At 42.2% G+C, this 20,028-nt stretch overlaps 1 protein-coding gene across 1 annotated transcript in view; it reads right to left on the bottom strand.

The window, feature by feature from the left end:
* Window positions 1-20,028, bottom strand: part of cacna1g (calcium channel, voltage-dependent, T type, alpha 1G subunit) — a gene marked incomplete at both ends in the record, with an annotated part of 267,406 nt that overhangs the window by 109,107 nt on the left and 138,271 nt on the right. Inside the window, 2 exons of the mRNA XM_083903756.1 lie at window positions 472-772; window positions 3,486-3,645. Coding sequence (XP_083759882.1) covers window positions 472-772; window positions 3,486-3,645 — 461 coding nt within the window. The remainder of the gene's footprint in view (window positions 1-471; window positions 773-3,485; window positions 3,646-20,028) is intronic.

Below are 20,028 nucleotides of genomic sequence, written 5' to 3'. Positions count from 1 at the left end.
CCCAGCCCTCCAAAGTAATCACCTAAAAAAAAAAAAAAAAGAGAGAGGCACAAAAGAGGAAAACAGAGATCAGACAAAGCTGAAAGTGGAACTAAAAAATACATCGTGTTTTCTAGTTCAGTGATCCAAGACGCCGCAGAAAAAAAAGACAAATCCCCCAACAACTGTCTCGTGTGCTTTACCCCACACAGACAAACCCAGAGCAGCAGCCAGACTTATGGGAAAACTCATCTTCAATCTGGCTTTCGTCCTCCGAAATTACCCCCTTGAGCGAGACAACCATGAATGAGAACTCCAACAAAAGCCTTTTGCGCGCAGAGAGCAAACAAATGGTGTGGAAAAATGAGGCTGCAGCCTGATGTTGGGATCTTATAAATCCACCGAGCCCTCGAGTTTCACTGATTTCCTCTCCATTTTTGTCACCCAAACCATAAAGCGCCGAAAAAAAATATGCTCATCGACTCCGTTTACCTGAAAGATGGCGATCCAGGCGTAGCAGATGTTGTCAAAGTTGATGGCGTCCTTGAAGGGGTTGCGCGGGCCGGCGGTGCACTTGGTGTAGTACTGGTTCCAGTTGACGCAGGTGGTGTTGTCGGTGTTGTTGTGAGACTCCAGGTCCAGGTTGCACTGCACCACCCCCTCGTACAGCTTGGGCACCGAGCCGCAGTCGCGCATGCCGTTGTCCCGCCGCTGCGAGCAGATGAAGGGGCTCTCGTCGTCGTTCTCCGTGTGGTAGTAGTCGTGCAGCTTCTCCGCCTTCACAGACAGGGGGCTTGAGAGGAAGAAGAAGAAGATTCAGAGACGGCGGATGTAAAGGGTCAGCGATGATCGATCAAGGTCCAGAACCATACCTTTGTATCTTAACGAATATAGACATACTTTGGCGCCAAGCAGCAATTACAGTATAGCTTGAATTACCATCATTTCCATGGTTTCTTTGACATTATGACCAGGTGAGGCACTCAAAAGCAGCCTCAAAGCCTTCATCTCCACGAAGCCACCACAAGGTTCATCATACTACTTTTTCTTATAGTGGCACCAAAGGGCTATCAATATCCTACAATTAGCGAGCGTAGCAGCCTGAGCATAAACTTTACAACACTGCCGATAAATATCTCCGTCATCGTTTGACTCAGGTATTTTATTCCCTTGAATGAGTGTCACGCAAATAAAAAAAACAGGGGATAACTAATTTCCTGCCCTCTCTGTTTCCGACTGTCAAAATATTACTGTTTCGGGTGCATCGTATCGAACGTCTTTTCTGCATTGACCGAAAATGAGCAGGTCATCGGCATACAGAAGAGTTTCCAACAAAACAACCAGTTTTACAGCTTTCGGAGGTCATACACATTAAACAAAATGGGGGGGGCAGTTTATCCTCGTCTGACACCATTAATTACACGAATTAAACAAATTGTAATGCGGCATTGCAGGCAAAATTTGAGATTAATCGACATTGAGGCCCCCAAAGTGTCCAGAGACTCAGGTTCAAGGAATTTTATGTGTGGACTTTACATGTTCTCCTCATGTGTGTGGGTTTTCTCCAGGTTCTCCGGTTTCCTCTCACAGTCTAACCCCAACCCTAACCCCAACCCTAACCCTAGCCCAACCTTAACCCTAACCCTAACACGCAGAGGTTAATTGAACAACCTTTGTCCCATGACCCCCATAATATGGAGGATAAAGTGGTCTGGTCACATTTTCTGGTTTAGCCCTAGTTTCTGGACCATATTATATCAAATATTCCATTTAAAAAATACATCCAACACTTGGGAACGATCTAAAAAAAAACTCCTCAATATGGAATCGTTCACTTTATTTCCGCCCCAAATATGACAAGCTGGATGCGGTCGCTACTACTGTGTGCATTAACATTTCCCCCAGTCTAATAAAGAGCTGCTGTCAACACGGCGAAACAGCTAACAGCGGGAACGTCGCCAGAGCCCCGACTACGTGTCAGCGATGTGAATTAAAGAGCGGGCGGGCGGGCGGGCGGGCGGAGGCCGGCATTAAAACAGACCTCAGTGCCATTCGTCCGACACAGAATTCCAGAAACAAAAGAGGAATGTCCAAAAATTGATGATGATGACGAAAAATGCTAGCTCAACCAAAGCCATTACGCATGAATTTAAATTACGGCTCTGAGATGTCATAAATCCTATAGAGAGTGATGAAGCCGCGGATGAGCATGAATAAGTCATGGCGGGGCCCATGTTCCATATACCATATGCCACATGGTGCTCCTTCTCATTATTTCTGGGGCCTGTCCGTCTCCCATTCATCACCGCGATGAGACTCTATAATCCTGAACCTCGTCGACTTTCAGGCGTGACCTAGTTCAAGTGAGGCAGGTATTAACCTTATAAGGTATAAGGTTATAACTTCAGACGTTTGGTTTGCCTACTTTAGTTATTATCAATGGATGTAGAGTTTTTTGAGTATTTTTGCATCAATCTTCTGGATTTTTTTTTTTATGATTCTACGACTTTATATTGACATAAAATCATCTTTTGTTTCAGTAGCCTGGGTCACGTCACTAACATAGAGAAATGGAACACTTATTTTTTTAAGTCACATTTTAGTGCCTCATATTCTTTCCTAAGAAAATAGTGGATTCTTTATTTGAATAAAGATATTCATAAAAATACATACTTAAAAAAATTGCATTAGATTTATTTGAATAAAGATATTCATAAAAATACATACTTAAAAAAATTGCATTAGATTTATTTGAATAAAGATATTCATAAAAATACATACTTAAAAAAATTGCATTAGATTTGTATCTTTATTTAAGGATGCAGTGATTATGACAAAATTATGTTAATATTAACATTAAAGGCGCCATATGTAAGAATGTGGCCAAAAACGGTTACTACATTCAAATTCAAAATACCGAGGTCTTTTAGGTTTCGTTTTCTGACGTAACTGGCAACCCGTGGTTGCTCGGCAGCTGAGACTCTACTGACTGCAATGATTGGTAGACGGCGGTAGGTGGCGCCACATGCCAATTTCAAATTTCAAAATATAAACATGATTTGCAGTCTGCAAAATATTTTTTTTTATGCAAATATTTTGTCTGTACTGTTGTTGTTGGTGAGTTCAGTTTGTTATATGAACATTATTCCTGAGTCTCTGTGACATATTAGGAGGATTTTATGATTTATTACATAATGCACCTTACGCTTACATGTTATGGGAGAAACTGCCCCTTGTGGTCAAGACACTACTGTATTGGCCACCATTGGCACTCTTGGTTGGACCTCAAATAAGAACAATAAAAGGTATAAAATACCCTTATATTAAGAATATATTCCATATGATGTGACTCCCACTGAGAATATCTAGGTGTACAAGGACTGGATGTTTTCGTCAGGCAGAACTTGATTCAAAGGTTACATTTAAAAAAACAACAACAACAACAACAATAACTAAATAAGGCAAAATATCCCAAATAGGCGATTAAGCAGAACAGCGGCACTCACAAAGAGAAGTTGTCCTCCACAAAGCAGCGGTTTCTGAGCAGCCCGGCCCACAGCTGGACGCCCACGATGCCGAATATGAAGAAGACGAAGAAGCAGAGCAGCAGCACGTTCCCCAGCATGGGCAGCGTGTCGAGGAGCAGCGTCACCAGGATCCGCATACCTGCGAGACACACGCGTAACACATAACAGCAGCTGCTTGAATCGAACATGAAACCTATTTTTACCTCGAGTGGCGCGTTTTTTCAGAGCATTTCGTTTCAAAGACCGGTCCACGCGAGCGCCCGGCCAATCATCTCTCAATTTTGCACTGCCGAGTGCCGAGCTATTATATCACTTCACAAGTGCACACTTCGCTGTCTTTGTTCATTTGATCACACTGTGCACTTTCCAGTCGTCACTTTTTCACTGTTAAATTAAAAAAATAAATGGTTATAATCGCCCACTTCACATCATAATTAACAGCACAGATCCTCTCAGTGTTTTCTTTACAATAGTTCGTTAAAACGGCAGATGACTGTCAACACGGGTGAAGAGCAGAGTTGAAAGCAATGCAGGGTCTGGCTCTGGGTCAGGGTGGATTTCCTTGTTTCCAAACATGAAAATGCTACCGATAAAGGAATAAAATACTGTTCTGGCGGCTTTTGTCAAACCTCAGAGGCCAGTTGTGACACTTAGAAATGGTAAATCACTCACACCCACACTCCCTGTGGTCTACGTGATGGTATATGCCATATATCTCCGTATCAACACAGTTTTTCGTTTTTTTGACAGAACCTGCACTTGAGTTGTTTTTGCAAATAAAAGGTAATTGTAATTCCAAAAACGAATAAAACATAATATCCATCATGTGTACTCATTTTGTGAAGGTAATTGTGCTGGTGGTCTGGCAACCCATGCCCATTAATAACAACAGTAGATTATTTTGTCCATTGCATTGTTGTGCATGTCTTACTCAGAGTCTGCTGGCACCAATTCTATGTGACACATGACGGACACGCCACAGTCAACAGTGTCAGCGATGAGTCAACGTGGAGCGGTGTACTGTACGTGACAGCGGTGACACACATGCAAACTTATTGACAGCGGCGTAACCACTTAGAACGGACATCCAGTATATGCCAGTGCTAGAACAAACGTGGTGCACCATCAGCTGAAATACAGCGAGTTCCAGTGAGCGCCGCCGGAGCGAAAGCAATAAAAACCCACTAGATACAGTACTGTGACAGAACCTACATTAGAGGCCTGCTGTTGAAGTGATTTGTTAGCGCGCGTGAATGTGTGTAAGTGTGTAAACGTTAAGCACAGCCTTGCAGAGAAAAGTGTGCTGAGCAACATCTTTCCCCTGAATAAAGGTTCAGAACGTAATTTGGTGTGACATAAGAGTCCTGAGTCAACGGGAAGAACAGTGATAGTGATGTGTGTGTGAGTGTCAGTGGGACTCGTATCCATCTATCTATCTATCTATCTATCTATCTATCTATCTATCTATCTATCTATCTATCTATCTATCTGTCTGTCTGTCTGTCTGTCTGTCTGTCTGTCTGTCTGTCTGTCTGTCTGTCTGTCTGTCTGTCCTCTATCAATCTACAGCACGAAAGACCTACCTACCATCTATTGACCTACCAACCCACTGACCATTTGACCGACCAACCAACCAACTAACTAACCAACAACCAACCTAACTACCTACCTACTTACTTACAATCTATTGACCTACTGACCAACTGACCACTGGGCCAACCTACCTACCTACCAACCATCTATTGACCTACCATCCAACCAACCAACCATCTATCAACCTACTGACGACCTGATCCACCTACCTACCTACCATATATCGACCTACCAACCAACTGACCATTTGACCGACCAACCAGCTAACTAACCAACAATCCACCCAACCTACCTAACTACCTACCTACTTACAATGTATTGACCTACTGACCAACTGACCACTGGGCCAACCTACCTACCATCTATCAACCTAATGACCAACCGATCACTCGACCAACCAAGCTACCTACCCATCAACTTACCCTCTATCAACCTACCGACCCACTCACCATTTGACCGACCAACCAACCAACTTACCTTACTACCTACCTGCTTACAATCTATTGACCTACTGACCAACTGACCACTAGGCCAACCTACTTACCATTTATCAACCTACCTACCAACCATCTATGAAACTACTGACCTACCCTATCTATCTATCTATCTATCTATCTATCTATCTATCTATCTATCTATCTATCTATCTATCTATCTATCTATCTATCTATCTATCTATCTATCTATCTATCTACAGAACGAACGACCTACCGAACAACCAACCTACCATCTATTGACCTACCAACCAACTGACCATTTGACCGACCAACCAACCAACTAACCAACAACCAACTTAACTACCATCCAAACAACCATCTATCAACCTACTGACCACCTGATCTACCTACCTATCTACCATCTATCGACCTACCAACCAACTGACCATTTGACCGACCAACCAGCTAACTAACCAACAACCAACCAACCTACCTGACTACCTACCTACTTACAATGTATTGACCTACCGACCAACTGACCACTAGGCCAACCTTCTTACCATTTATCAACCTACCTACCAACCAACCAACCATCTATGAAACTACTGACCACCCTATCTATCTATCTATCTATCTATCTATCTATCTATCTATCTATCTATCTATCTATCTATCTATCTATCTATCTATCTATCTATCTATCTATCTACAGAACGAACGACCTACCGAACAACCAACCTACCATCTATTGACCTACCAACCAACTGACCATTTGACCGACCAACCAACCAACTAACCAACAACCAACTTAACTACCTACCTACCAACCAACCATCTATTGACCTACCATCCAACCAACCAACCAACCAACCAACCATCTATCAACCTACTGACCACCTGATCTACCTACCTACCTACCATATATCGACCTACCAACCAACTGACCATTTGACCGACCAACCAGCTAACTAACCAACAATCCAACCAACCTACCTAACTTTCTACCTACTTATTCTATTGACCTACCGACCAACTGACCACTGGGCCAACCTACCTACCATCTATCAACCTAATGACCAACCGATCACTCGACCAACCAAGCTACCTACCCATCAACTTACCCTCTATCAACCTACCGACCCACTGACCATTTGACCGACCAACCAACCAACTAAATAAAACAACCAACCAACTTACCTAACTACCCTACCTACTTACAATCTATTGACCTACTGACCAACTGACCACTAGGCCAACCTACTTACCATTTATCAACCTACCTACCAACCAACCAACCATCTATGAAACTACTGACCTACCCTATCTATCTATCTATCTATCTATCTATCTATCTATCTATCTATCTATCTATCTATCTATCTATCTATCTATCTATCTATCTATCTATCTATCTATCTACAGAACGAACGACCTACCGAACAACCAACCTACCATCTATTGACCTACCAACCAACTGACCATTTGACCGACCAACCAACCAACGAACCAACAACCAACTTAACTACCTACCTACCAACCATCTATTGACCTACCATCCAACCAACCAACCATCTATCAACCTACTGACCACCCTATCTATCTATCTATCTATCTATCTATCTATCTATCTATCTATCTATCTATCTATCTATCTATCTATCTATCTATCTATCTATCTATCCACCCTCTCTTTGACTTATGTTTTCCTTCTCTCTTCTCTCTCTCGTTGGCATCAACAATAAGGATTGTGTCTCTAATCAGGGGTTTCCTGGCTAATTAGCGAGGTCGGGTCAGCCTTCTGTTTATGAGGCAACAGACCTCGTCTGTCTCGAGGGGGAAAGAAAACGAGATATCTAGAGAGGACGGAGAGAGGAAGTCATTATCTTCCCTGAACTGGAGTCTCTGGACATAGTGATTATTGATGAACGGGTTCAATGGTCACAGGTGAAATGATTGTTATATATAATAAGATCATTCGTTGGCTCCTGATCATTCAGTTTGATTGGATTTAATCTCTAAAAATGTGATTTTTAGGGGATGGCAGAGGATGTTGCAACAGATTTCTGTTGACGTCAATTGATATTTATGGACGGGAGCGTCAGCGTGGACCTGCTGTGCAAGAAAGACTCACTTAAGATCAACTGAATCTTTGTTTTTGTGTGTGTGTGTGTGTGTGTGTGTGTGTGTGTGTGTCGGGAACTGAGTGTATTTTGCAAACATGACCCTGCGCAGAAACACTGGTGAGGACAAAAAGTGCTTTTGTTGGTTTTTACATGTGGTTTTTATTGCAGATCTCGCTCTGCCGCGCTTTCGGAGCTGCTGCCCTCAAATGAAACACATGTACTTTAAGCCGGGTATGTTTACGATTCGGGGTAAAACTGGATCCACATTCCAACACCTTTCATCTACCGAACCATCTGCATGAGGATCTTTCCATATTTACAGACGGATGCTGAAAGATAATAGTTTTTTTCCCCCCCTCTCTCCGTGAATAGCGTACAGAGATGTTTTTTTTTTTTAGATATGCGGAACAGGAGGTACAGAGAGGAGGAGAACAAAGATGCTGTCGGTGGCAGGAGAATGAGTGACAGTGAGGAGGATCTGTGTGTTTGGACCATGTCTTTCAAAGCCATCATCGTCTCAAAGAGGAAGAAAAACGAGTACACAAACCCAGCCGGGGGGGGGAGAAAGTAACAGTGGTGCAATATCATCCAAGAAAAACACAACTTTTTAAACTTCTATTTGGGCAAACTTTGACACTTTGACACTTTTAATACAGAAAATTGCTGCAAAGCTGAGGAACATCCTGTGCAGGTAGGTATGTCTAATTCAGATTTATACATAGAACCCATTTCAAACTAATTAAATACGATTAAATGAGTATACTATACGAATATAGCTAGCTAAGAGAAGACGGAGGCTGTAATGCAACATTAAAAATGCAAAAGAAGAAGATTGACAGAACATAACATAATATTGATGCGTTTGGAGATTATCATAAATTAAACTATGTGCTGTGCAAAATGTTAACAAGAATTTTAACGCATGACACGTTTCCATGACGACTTACCGGAAAAAGACGCGAATGAAGGTCGTGTTTACGCGCCGCGACGCCGGAGTCCAGGCAACCGTTTACCAGTTATCTTCGTTAGCTGCATTAGCTCCTTTTTAGCGCCGGTTAGCGCGCCTACAGTGTAAATAGAGCGGTTTGTTTATTAAAGGAAAAGAGCAGCGCTAACAAATAACCAGCCTCTGTTTTTTTAAAGTTTAGCGTTTAACTTTAGAGTCTCATTTTAACAAATCGGGAGTCGCGCAAACGCGACGTCACGCGCATCTTTTTTTCCGGTCAGTCGTCATGGAAACGCGTCACGCGCTAACGTTTGACAGCGCTCGTCATAACCGATTCAGAAGTGTCTTATATGAACGTATAAATTCAGCTCCTGGTGTCTCTAACCTCACCTCCCGTGTCCTTTCTGTCCCCCATTTGTCCTTTCACCCCAACCTGTCTAGGCAGATGGCTGCGCATCTTTGAGTTGTAAAGGTTTCTGCCTTAAAAAAAGGAGATCGTGTATGTGATTTGGCACTAAATATGAACTTTTTTTTTCCAAAGTAAACAAGTCACTGCATGTGGCACTTAGTTTGCAGTTTACCCTTCAGCTTTTTTTACACGTGTTTAACAAAACGACCCTGAACTCACCACAGGCAGCTGCTGTCACACACACGCTCACACAGATCTGAACCCCACGGCCTGCAACTGTGTCTTTCCTCCAGTCTCTGGTCTTTAATGAGCACACAACACACACTAACACACACACACACACACACACGCACTGACACGCACTAAGCAGCAGCTCCTTTAAGGGGAATTGCCCTCGCAGCATATTTGTGCTGAGCTGTTGTTCGGACGCTGCTTAGCCGCCCGCGCCCGAGTCATCGACCGCCGCCGGGATTAGTGACCGCTGCAGAGCGGCTTCCTCGCACGCCGTCACTCAGAGCAGAGAGGTGAAGCCGCACGGTGAGAACGCAACACCCCCCGGAAATGTCGGAAAAACTAGGGCTTTAGCAGCTCCGACAGCTGCAGCCATGCGGAGCGCGGGAACCAATCATTTGCGGCGTCATTTTTTTTCCCCCCTCGTTTATCACGGACAGAAGCAGGCGGCGAATCTCCTCTGAACGTATCATATATCGATTATCATTGATTATTTTCCACATTTCAACTCTGTATTTTATTTTTGATGAGCCGGAGACTTAAGATTGTTCTTAACCGTTCATGATTTCACTGAGGAAAATCCACCGTACGATCGACGGTGACGCAAAACCGAGCCTGAAACCCGCGTAAACGCAGAGAAAATGTGTTTTTAATGTGTGAAATTAAAGACGTTGGAGTTTGTAATTCCTTCCGCGGTGTTAACGTTCATGTCCATTTAAGCTCATTATGTTGACGCGGGGGGAAGAAAATACATTTCCAGTTGAACGGTCTTGTATTTTACCATGTTTTTACATAAGTAAAGTATTTAATTTGTAGGATTTTAAAGTTTGTTTTTTTTTTTTTTTGAATATGCTTTCATATATTGCCAATGCGAGGTTATTACATGTACCATATACACAAAAGTTCAAAAGTTTGGGGTCACCTATACAATTTTTTTGTGTTTTTTCCATCAAGTCAAGACAACTGTTTTCAGCTGTGCTAACATCATTGCACAAGGGTTTTCAAGGGTTTTCTAATCATCCAATAGGCTTCTAACGCGATTAGCAAACACAACGTACCATTAAAACTCTAAGCCTCTATACACCTATGTACATATTCCATTAAAAACCAGACGTTTCCAGCTAGAATAGTCGTTTACCACATTAACAATGTATAGAGTGTATTTCTGATTCATTTAATGTTATATTCATTGAAAAAATTTAAAAAGTGCTTTTCCTTCAAAAATAAGGACATTTCTAAGTGAGCCCATACTTTTGAACGGCAGTGTACATCACCAATACCATTATTAGTGGTGATGTAAAAGTATAAGTATAGTATAATTAGTTGAAAAAGGCTCGTTTGGACTTTATATTCTTTAAGCAAATTGTCTGATAACACCCGTAAAACGGCGTCTTTGTGGCTACATGACGGACAAGTTAACGGCAAACCGGGGTCGTGAGGGTCTAAGGGTCGGGAGAGTTGTTTTGACAAGTCATACAAATCAAAGAAGAGTAAAAAAAAACAACAAAAAAAAAACGACTAATCCATCCAGTGATGCAGAACAAAACTAAAAAACCTGTGTTTTTAGAAAGAATCAACCAAAAAGTTCCCATACTAAAACGATGGACATTTCATACTCGATAACAATCATCGCCTCCATCTGTGTGACCTCTCCGACCTCGCGAGCGGGCGGGCGGGCGTTCCAACATGGCCGGACAGGCGGTGTGGGCTGCGTGTGATCGAGGGAGCCATCTGTTAGCGGGGCAGATTAAGTCTGCTGCGGCTCCAGCTTTGCAATCTGTGTACTGTGTACTAACGGAGGGCCGGCCAAACACCTGCGTCGCACGGATTGGAAACCGTAGCTCCGCGTCACAGACGGCCCGACGACTAGACGGCTCTGCATATATAAGCGAGAGCAGAGGACGGAGCTCTGATCTCTGCCGACCGGGCTGTTTTCTTCGCTCCAGCGACTCCAACGACTTCTTCATTTAAATCTCCTCGGGTGTGGAGCCGCCGACCGAGCGTAACAGCAGCACTGCTTAAATCATTCGTATGTGTGTCTTGTTCTCAGTATCTCAGCTACAAAATATGACTTTCCGAGTGCGTTCGCGTCGCACCGAGACTGAAACTTCAAACGCACCGACGGAAAAACGACGGGCGAGGATTTACTCGGCGACACCCGTCGCCTCCATCCTCTCGCAAACTCCCGCGCTCCCCTCTGATCTTGTTTTAACCTTATCAGGCTTTCATTTATACAGCTCCACTCGTAAAACACGGAGCCTCCGCGGATTAAACCGGTCCGCCGACTCGGGACCGTACCTATGTTCCCCGGGTCCTTTGTTCCCCGGGTCCTATGTTCCCCGCTTTGTATGTGACCGGGGAACATAGGACCCTTTCTCTTACCCTAACCCTACCCTTTTTCAAAAAAAGGGTCCTATGTTCCCCTGTCACATAAAAAGTTTTTGGGAAAACGGGCAACATAGGACCCGGGGAACATAGGTACGACCCCGCCGACTCCACCGGGTTTCTCCCTCTTGTGAGCTCTTTACTTTTCTGGAGGTAAGACGAGAAACTGAAGATGCTAAAGCTGCTCAGACAAAAAAAAAGAGTGTGTTCCTGACTAATACGGCAAACGAGGCTTTGCTTAGATCAAATAATCATCTTTCGCTAACACTTGCTCAAATGTTACTTGCGGCGTCAACCGTGTCAAGATTCATCAAGTCTGGAAACCATGACAAAGTTGGTCCTGCCTGTTGCTCACTTTGCAGCCCCGAGGCAATCGAGGCTCCATCAGCCGCTCAAACACTGACGCAGCGTCTTCACCTAGTCACCGACGAATGATTGTCTCCTTCATTTATTTATTTATGTGCAATCCTGTGACTAACGCGTTAGCAAAACTCATTCAAGGTCGTCTTTCTGCTTCTTCTTAAGTCGATTACATCTTAGTAATATGTTTATCTCTCTATTACATAGACTTTTCTATACTGAAAAACTAAAGTTTGCCAACTGCTCACTTTTCCGCACCAAAGTCCGTCGAAAAAATTAGCATTTTTAGCTTGCGGTGGCACAGGAGCTGCTGATCTGCTTTGGCCTCGTTAAAATTTGTGTGCAATTCTGTGACTAACGCGTTAGCAAAACTCATTCAAGGACGTCTTTCTGATTCTTCTTAAGTCGATTACATCTTAATAATATGTTTATCTCTCTATTACATATACTTTTCTATACTGAAAAACTAAAGTTTGCTAACTGCTCACTTTCCCGCATAAAAGTCTGTGGAGAAATTAGCATTTTTAGCTTGCGGTCGCACAGAAGCTGCTGATGTGCTTTGGCCTCGTTAAAATTTGTGCCACAAATGTTAATCCAAACAATGGATTTTCACGGACGCAGCGTCGTGACATAGACTTTTCTGAGTGGAAAACTAAAGTTTGCCAAGTGCTCACTTTCCCGCACAAAAGTCCGTCGAGAAAATTAGCATTTTTAGCTTGCGGTGGCACAGGAGCTGCTGATCTGCTTTGGCCTGGTTTGGTAAATTTGTGCCACAAAAGTTAATCCAAACAATAGATTATCATAGACGCAACATCGTGACATACTTCACTTAGTCACCAACAAATTATCGTCTCCTTTATTTATGTTTGTGCAATCCTGTGACTAACGCGTTAGCAAAACTCATTCAAGGTCGTCTTTCGGCTTCTTCTTAAGTCGATTACATCTTAATAATATGTTTATCTCTCTATTACATAGACTTTTCTATACTGAAAAACTAAAGTTTGCCAACTGCTCACTTTTCCGCACCAAAGTCCGTCTAGAAAATTAGCATTTTTAGCTTGCGGTGGCACAGGAGCTGCTGATCTGCTTTGGCCTCGTTAAAATTTGTGTGCAATCCTGTGACTAACGCGTTAGCAAAACTCATTCAAGGTCGTCTTTCTGCTTCTTCTTAAGTCGATTACATCTTAATAATATGTTTATCTCTCTATTACATATACTTTTCTATACTGAAAAACTAAAGTTTGCTAACTGCTCACTTTCCCGCATAAAAGTCTGTGGAGAAATTAGCATTTTTAGCTTGCGGTCGCACAGGAGCTGCTGCTCTGCTTTGGCCTGGTTTGGTAAATTTGTGCCACAAAAGTTAATCCAAACAATGGATTCTCACGGACGCAGCGTCGTGACACAGACTTTTCTGAGCGGAAAACTAAAGTTTGCCAAGTGCTCACTTTCCCGCACAAAAGTCTGTGGACAAATTAGCATTTTTAGCTTGCGGTCACACAGGAGCTTTGGCCTGGTTTGGTAAATTTGTGCCACAAAAGTTAATCCAAACAATGGATTTTAATGGACGCAACGTCCTGACATTCTTCACTTAGTCACCAACAAACGATCGTCTCCTTTATTTATTTATGTGCAATTCTGTGACTAACACGTTAGCAAAACTCATTCAAGGACGTCTTTCGGCTTCTTCTTAAGTCGATTACATCTTAATAATATGTTTATCTCTCTATTACATAGAGTTTTCTTAAACTGCTCACTTTCCCGCACCAAAGTCCATAGAGAAAATTAGCATTTTGAGGTAATTTTGTGTCACAAATGTTAATCCAAATCATGGATTTAAAACTCACAAAATAACACTTTTCTACACTCTTAGAAATAAGGGTTCCAAAAGGGTTCTTGTACAAGGGCTGAGGTTCTACCTGGAACCATTTGCTTCTGAAAAACCCTTTCCCAGAAGAAAGGGTTTTTCAAGGGTTCTTGGTAACACTAATGGTTCCATTAAGAACCATTTTGATCCAGAGAACCCTTTAAAACCCCTTTCCTGAATAAAGGATTTTAAAGGGGTTTTTGGTGGAATCTTTATAAAAACCTGGAGCCAAAAAGGGTTCTCCTATGAGGACAAGCCGAAGAACCTTATATGGTTCTATTTAGCACGTTTATTTCTAAGAGTGTACTTCTAAAAAGCAACACAGACTTCAGTTTCCAGTTGACAAAGGCTTTGTAAGAAAAAGATAAAGCAGCAAACGTAGCCTTAAGATATCATAGATGTAATCAGATGCAGATTTTCAGAAGGTGAGCTTCTTATAAAATGGCTTTGGTCTCCACGGATTTCACTGAAAATACTTCCTCTCTTCACCACTTCTATTAAGGTCTCCATAGTCTTTGTAGTTTCCCTGTATCGTCTTTCTTCAAACTCAAGACGAGATAAAAGCGATGACATCACAAGAGCAGAGGAAAAAAGAGAAGAAAAAAAACTCAAAAAAGGCCATTATGCAATCGTTTTTTTTTTGTTTTTACAAGCTGGAGAGTATTCCCCCATAAACTCCACTTAATGTGTAAAAAAATCAGTGGCGTTCCTCTTTAACTCCAGCTGTCCTTGGCAATAAGGAAGTGTTCATAGCCTGGGAGGGATAAGACATTAAATCCAGCCAGGAGGCGAACAATGACTCCCAAACTGTACTGTACGAGCCCCGTAAACCAGGCAACACATTGGTGAGCGACTGTCCTGGCCTTAAGGATACGTTTGGCTTTGACAAAATAAAAGCTAAATGCGGCATGTTCGCCTGAGGAAAAGAAGAAAACATTTTTTTTTCCCCATTTTACTGCAAAAAAAATCATATATGAGCAAATTAAAGTCTGTATTCTAGGTTTCAAACGCCTCGGGGGGGCCCTGAAAAGCAAAACCCATTAAAGGTGAAGTAAGTAGTTTATAGTGCCATCTAGAGGAGAGGCTGAAATTTACAACAAAGAACTGCTCCTCTGCTCACCCCCTCCCCTTCCCTGAGCGCTACGGTGTCCTCAGCCGGTCAAATGTCGTCCTCGTCGTCTTTCTCCGTGTCAGCAGATGAGGTTCGTGAGGTCGAGGGAGAGGGCGGAGCTACCGCGGCCGTAGCAGACGAAGCGGAGAGAGTGGAGGCGGGACTTCCTGCTACAAGTAAAGAGACGCTTGATTTGTTCTCTCGCGTTTGTCCTTACAGGCTCCGGTAGAAACATGGCGTCTCGCTGCTAACTGTGGCTATGCAACCGCGGCCCGCGACCATGTTATTTTACATGACTTTTTGAAACACTACGGAAATGAAACAAAGAATATTATACAGCGACTAGACAATGCAGGAGCACATAATATGTATAAAAAAGTGGATTTTGGGTCATATAAACCCATAAATACTACATATTGTCCCTTTAAGGCGGCTCCTCGCTTCTGTTTTGCATATCGTAGCAGCCGCCGAAAAATCGCTGACAGTTTATGTGATACTTTGCGGAAGCGCCGTTTACTTTGAAAGAGTAGACGGCGAGGAAAGTTTCCTCGGCGTAATTAAGCAAACGTAGGTTTTTAGAGTCGTCCGTAGCTTGTGGGATCCTCCTCTGTCAAACCAGGAAACATGAGCGGCCGGCGAGCTCTCTTTGAATATTAAGACCCAACGCGGAGAGAATGTCAACACTTGTCATGTCAGACTTTGACGCAGCCGGTGCGAGGGGGGTCCCTGTGGGGCCGGTGCTGGGATTTGAAGGTAATAGCCAATCAGGAGGGAGGCTGTGGGTGTTGGGGATGCGGCGGCGGTGACAAGTCCTGGGATTGTTTTTTTTGGGGGGGAGTTTTGCGTTGGCAGTCGCTGGATGAAGCCCCTGTGAAATGTATCTGTCACTTGCAGCGGCGCTACAGCCGCGCTATAGCGCATCAATCAATGTCAGAGCTCAGCAAAGGAAGAAGCACACAGGGAGTGTGTGTGCGTTCATGGAGGTCTGCAGGTAAAAAAAAAGTGTGTGTGCGTTTGTGTGTTTGCGTTTTAAGATGAGCTCCGGCCTCGCGGTCAAAAACACTGGACTGACACCGTTGAGATACTTTGAAGGTCGCGGAGACGGTGGGAGTTGAGGAGGGCGCGCGATGTTTTCGACGATGATCCAGGTGAATTTTCAAAATCGAAGTCGTGAATCTCAAGTCGTTGAAAAAGTTGAAAAGTTCAGACTGAGAGTTTGAACGATCCCCCCGCACACCTGAAAATGTAAGAACTGGGTAAACTCGTGATACGATGCAGAATAACTTTAATGTTACGCGGCGAACACGTATAGAGACAAACAACCGTCCACTCCCACACCTGTGGTCACTTTAGAGTGTCCGAGTTACCTTATCAGAGAAAACCCATGCTAACCACTTCACCAGGGGTCTGCAACCTGCGGCTCTAGAGCCATATGTGGCTAAAAAAAAAGTCTATTTCTTATTTAGAAATCAAGGTGATCAAATTGTTATATGTCGTGCATCACACCACATGTTGCATTATCTATTTCCAAGTGAGTTACTTTTAATTTCATTCCTTTTCCACAAACAAATGGAATTCTGTGTTTTATTCCAAAGCAGTAGTTTTTTTTCTCTCCACTTCATAAAAATGTTGGCTATAAACAGCAATGAAATGTCAGCAGTTTTTATTTTTGTAGTTCTTGACACAACAAACCCATTGTTTTGTTTATATTATATCTGTATAAAAAATGTATATATGATATAATCTTAATTTCATGGGTCAAATGGGTTTTTTTGCGGCTCCAGATTCATTTTATTTAGGTAGAGAGGGGACAAAAAATGGCTCTTTTCATAGTAAAGGTTGCAGACCCCTGCACTACACCAGCCGTGCGGCACCGTGAGATGACTCATAGATTATAACTTGGTTGATAATCTAAATCCTTACATTTTTACTCTGTTCTTTGGGATTTCGTCAAACTCAGACACGGTAAGGCAAGACTAAGAATGTTGAATGAATCCTGTTTGTGATGCAGGATTATTACAAGGATACAGGTGAGATGATGGAACCAGTGATGGAGTCAGGGATGAGTAAACCCTACTAGCAAGAACGTTAGCTCATGGTTCAATCAAACCAAAATCTAGGGTAGGTACGAGTCTATAACGTTCCCCCAAACCTTGAGGCAACCAAAATCTGAAACGTCCTCCTGCAGTTGCACCATGGTATCTGAACAACGTTCCCATTGGGTTGTATTTTGGTGATCTTATTTACAACTAAAAGAGAACGTCGTCCAGAAGTTTGTATGTTTGCATTTCAAACAGCTAAGTTGAAAGATTTAATTTGACGACGGCTGAGGAGAACTGAGAAGATGCAAGTTAGAGACTTCTGGCAAGTTATGGCTTCTACACTTTGGAAAATTGAAAAAAAAGCTTTATTTATATCGAACTTTTTGTTGTTTTCTGTTCACAAAGACCTTTAAAACCACAATTATCTGGTTATGGCCGTGCTAATATCTCGTCCCGACCCTTCATCACGAGGCGCCGACTCTGTCGACTCCTTGCATTAATAAGCACCTTCTCTGCGTGCTGACTCATACTTGGTATTTAAATACAGCCTCTTTTAGACTATCATGAGAAGAATCATTGCATAATCTCCTCTTACGGGGGTTAAATAAGAGGCAGAATTAACCCACAGCGTGGATCCACATACTAATGCCACTGTGCTTGATTAATATGCTTTTTAGCGGCCGCGTTGCATAAATTGTTTGCTCATTGCATCACGGTAATGGCTGCGTCAAGTGGCTCTCCGTCAACCTACTGATGGCCCTGCCTCCTCGTCACGATGCAGTATAGAAACCAACAGGACGACAATCACGTAGTTCGTGATCAACGCGACTGTCGGTTCATCACTTTATAGAAACTTTCAAGCTGCTCTCGGTGAAATACTGTGACGCTGGCAGGTTTTATATTTGAGTGGCGCGGACATCACACTTTGGAGACTCGATAATTACTTAACAGGCAAATGTTCGTCCGGGGACTTGTGTGTGTGTGTGTGTGTGTGTGTGTTTGTGTGTGTGTGTTCTTGTACTTGCGGCATACTGAGGACCAGTGAGGGTTTTTAGCCAACAAAGTGAGGTCATTTTTACAGAGTGAGGACATTTTGGCCGGTCCTCACTTTGTTTTCATTGAAAACACTTCCTTTAGTTTGCTATAACATGCTATACTCAATTTGACAAAAAAAAAAAAAGATTTGGGTCGACAGTACAGTTTGATGTTTTTTGTCAGATTTTTGGTAACATTTTTTTTAAATTTTGGTCAACATAATATAGTATGACTTTTTTTTTTTTTTAATTTTGGACCAAAATTTTGGGGTCAAATTTTGGAAGACATAGTATAGTAAAAAAATTTTGTCAAATTCTGGACCAAAAATTTTGGGTCAAATGTTTTTTTTCAAATTTTGGTCAACATAGTATAGTATGACGAATTTGTCAAATTTTTGAAAAAAAAAATTTGTCAAATTTTTGAAAAAACATTTTTGTCAAATTTTTGAAAAAACATTTTTGTCAAATTTTTGAAAAAAGTTTTTTGTCAAATTTTTGAAAAAAAAAATTGTCAAATTTTTGAAAAAAAAATGTCAAATTTTTGAAAAAAAAATGTCAAATTTTTGAAAAAAAAATGTCAAATTTTTGAAAAAACATTTTTGTCAAATTTTTGAAAAAAGTTTTTTGTCAAATTTTTGAAAAAAAAATTTGTCAAATTTTTGAAAAAATATTTTTGTCAAAGATATTTTTTCAAATTTTGGATGACATAGTATAGTATGACATTTTCTTCAAATTTTGGACCAAAAATTTTTGGTAACATTTTTTTTTTTTAAATTTTGGTCGACATAGTATAGTATGACGTTTTTGTCAAATTTTGGACCAAAAATTAAAAAAAAAAAAAAAAAAATCGGAAAACTTTTCCTCTGGGGCTCCGCCTGCAGATATTTTATGGTACTGCAACCAGAAGTTCTATATAGATGTCATTCATGAAGTAGATATTTGTAATTGTGTTGATTTATAAAGTGGAAATGCTGGTCCTCACTTTGTCAGCAACCCAGTCCTCAGTATGCAGCAAGTACAAGAATGTGTGTGTGTGTGTGTGTGTGTGATCGTGTGGACAAAGTACAGCGTAGGTGTTGCACAAAAACAACACAAACTGCACTGTCACTGTTTGAAACGGCTGAGCGTGTGAAATTAAGCCACGACGAGCCGAGGCTACCCAACAACATGGAGGGCAGGTTTTGTGAGTGTTTGCATCGTGACGGACAAGAATAACAGTATCTGTGTGTGTGTGTGTGTGTGTGTGTGATTGTAGCTACGGACCGCGCTCTGTTAATGAAAAAGCAGCGATTCGGAAAATTGCAATTTAAATGTGTGAGTGTGTGTCTGTGTAGGGAAAAGCCAAAACAAAATCACAGTGACACAGAGTCAGAGTCTGTGAGGCAGCAGGTGTTGACCAGACTGTTCCTGACCAACATTTCCCTCCTGTGTGAGAGCAGCATGATTCCAAATGACAGCGAGTGCTGTGACAGAGGAGTGAAAGTCAGCTGCATTAAAAGTGAAGCCTGTGCTGCTCATCGCAAGGTGTCACCTGTTTTAATGAATGAATGAAATGGGTTTTTGGTAAATTCACTTACATTTACACTAACTGGAAATGACCAACATTGTATTTCTCAAAGTCAACATCCCCCAAATTAGGGTCGTACCTATGTTCCCCGGGTCCTATGTTCCCCGATCATAGGTCTTTTTTTTTGTTTTTTGCTAAAAGGGTCCGATGTTCCCCATTTTTCCCCAAAAAGGTCCTATGTACCCCGGTCACAAACAAAACAGGTAACATAGAACCCGGGGGACATAGGTCCCACGGAACAAAGGTCCAACGGAACATAGGTCCCACGGAACATAGGATCCACGGAACATAGGTCCCAGGGGACATAGGACCCTGGGAACATAGGTCCCTGGGAACATAGGTCCCTGGGAACATAGGTCCCGGGGGACATAGGACCCTGGGAACATAGGACCCTGGGAACATAGGTCCCACGGAACATAG

The sequence above is a fragment of the Microchirus variegatus genome, assembly GCF_963457635.1.
Source record: "Microchirus variegatus genome assembly, chromosome: 17".
Classification (NCBI taxonomy): domain Eukaryota; kingdom Metazoa; phylum Chordata; class Actinopteri; order Pleuronectiformes; family Soleidae; genus Microchirus; species Microchirus variegatus.
Note: the sequence above shows the minus strand (reverse complement) of the source record. Positions and strands in the feature narration are given on the sequence as shown.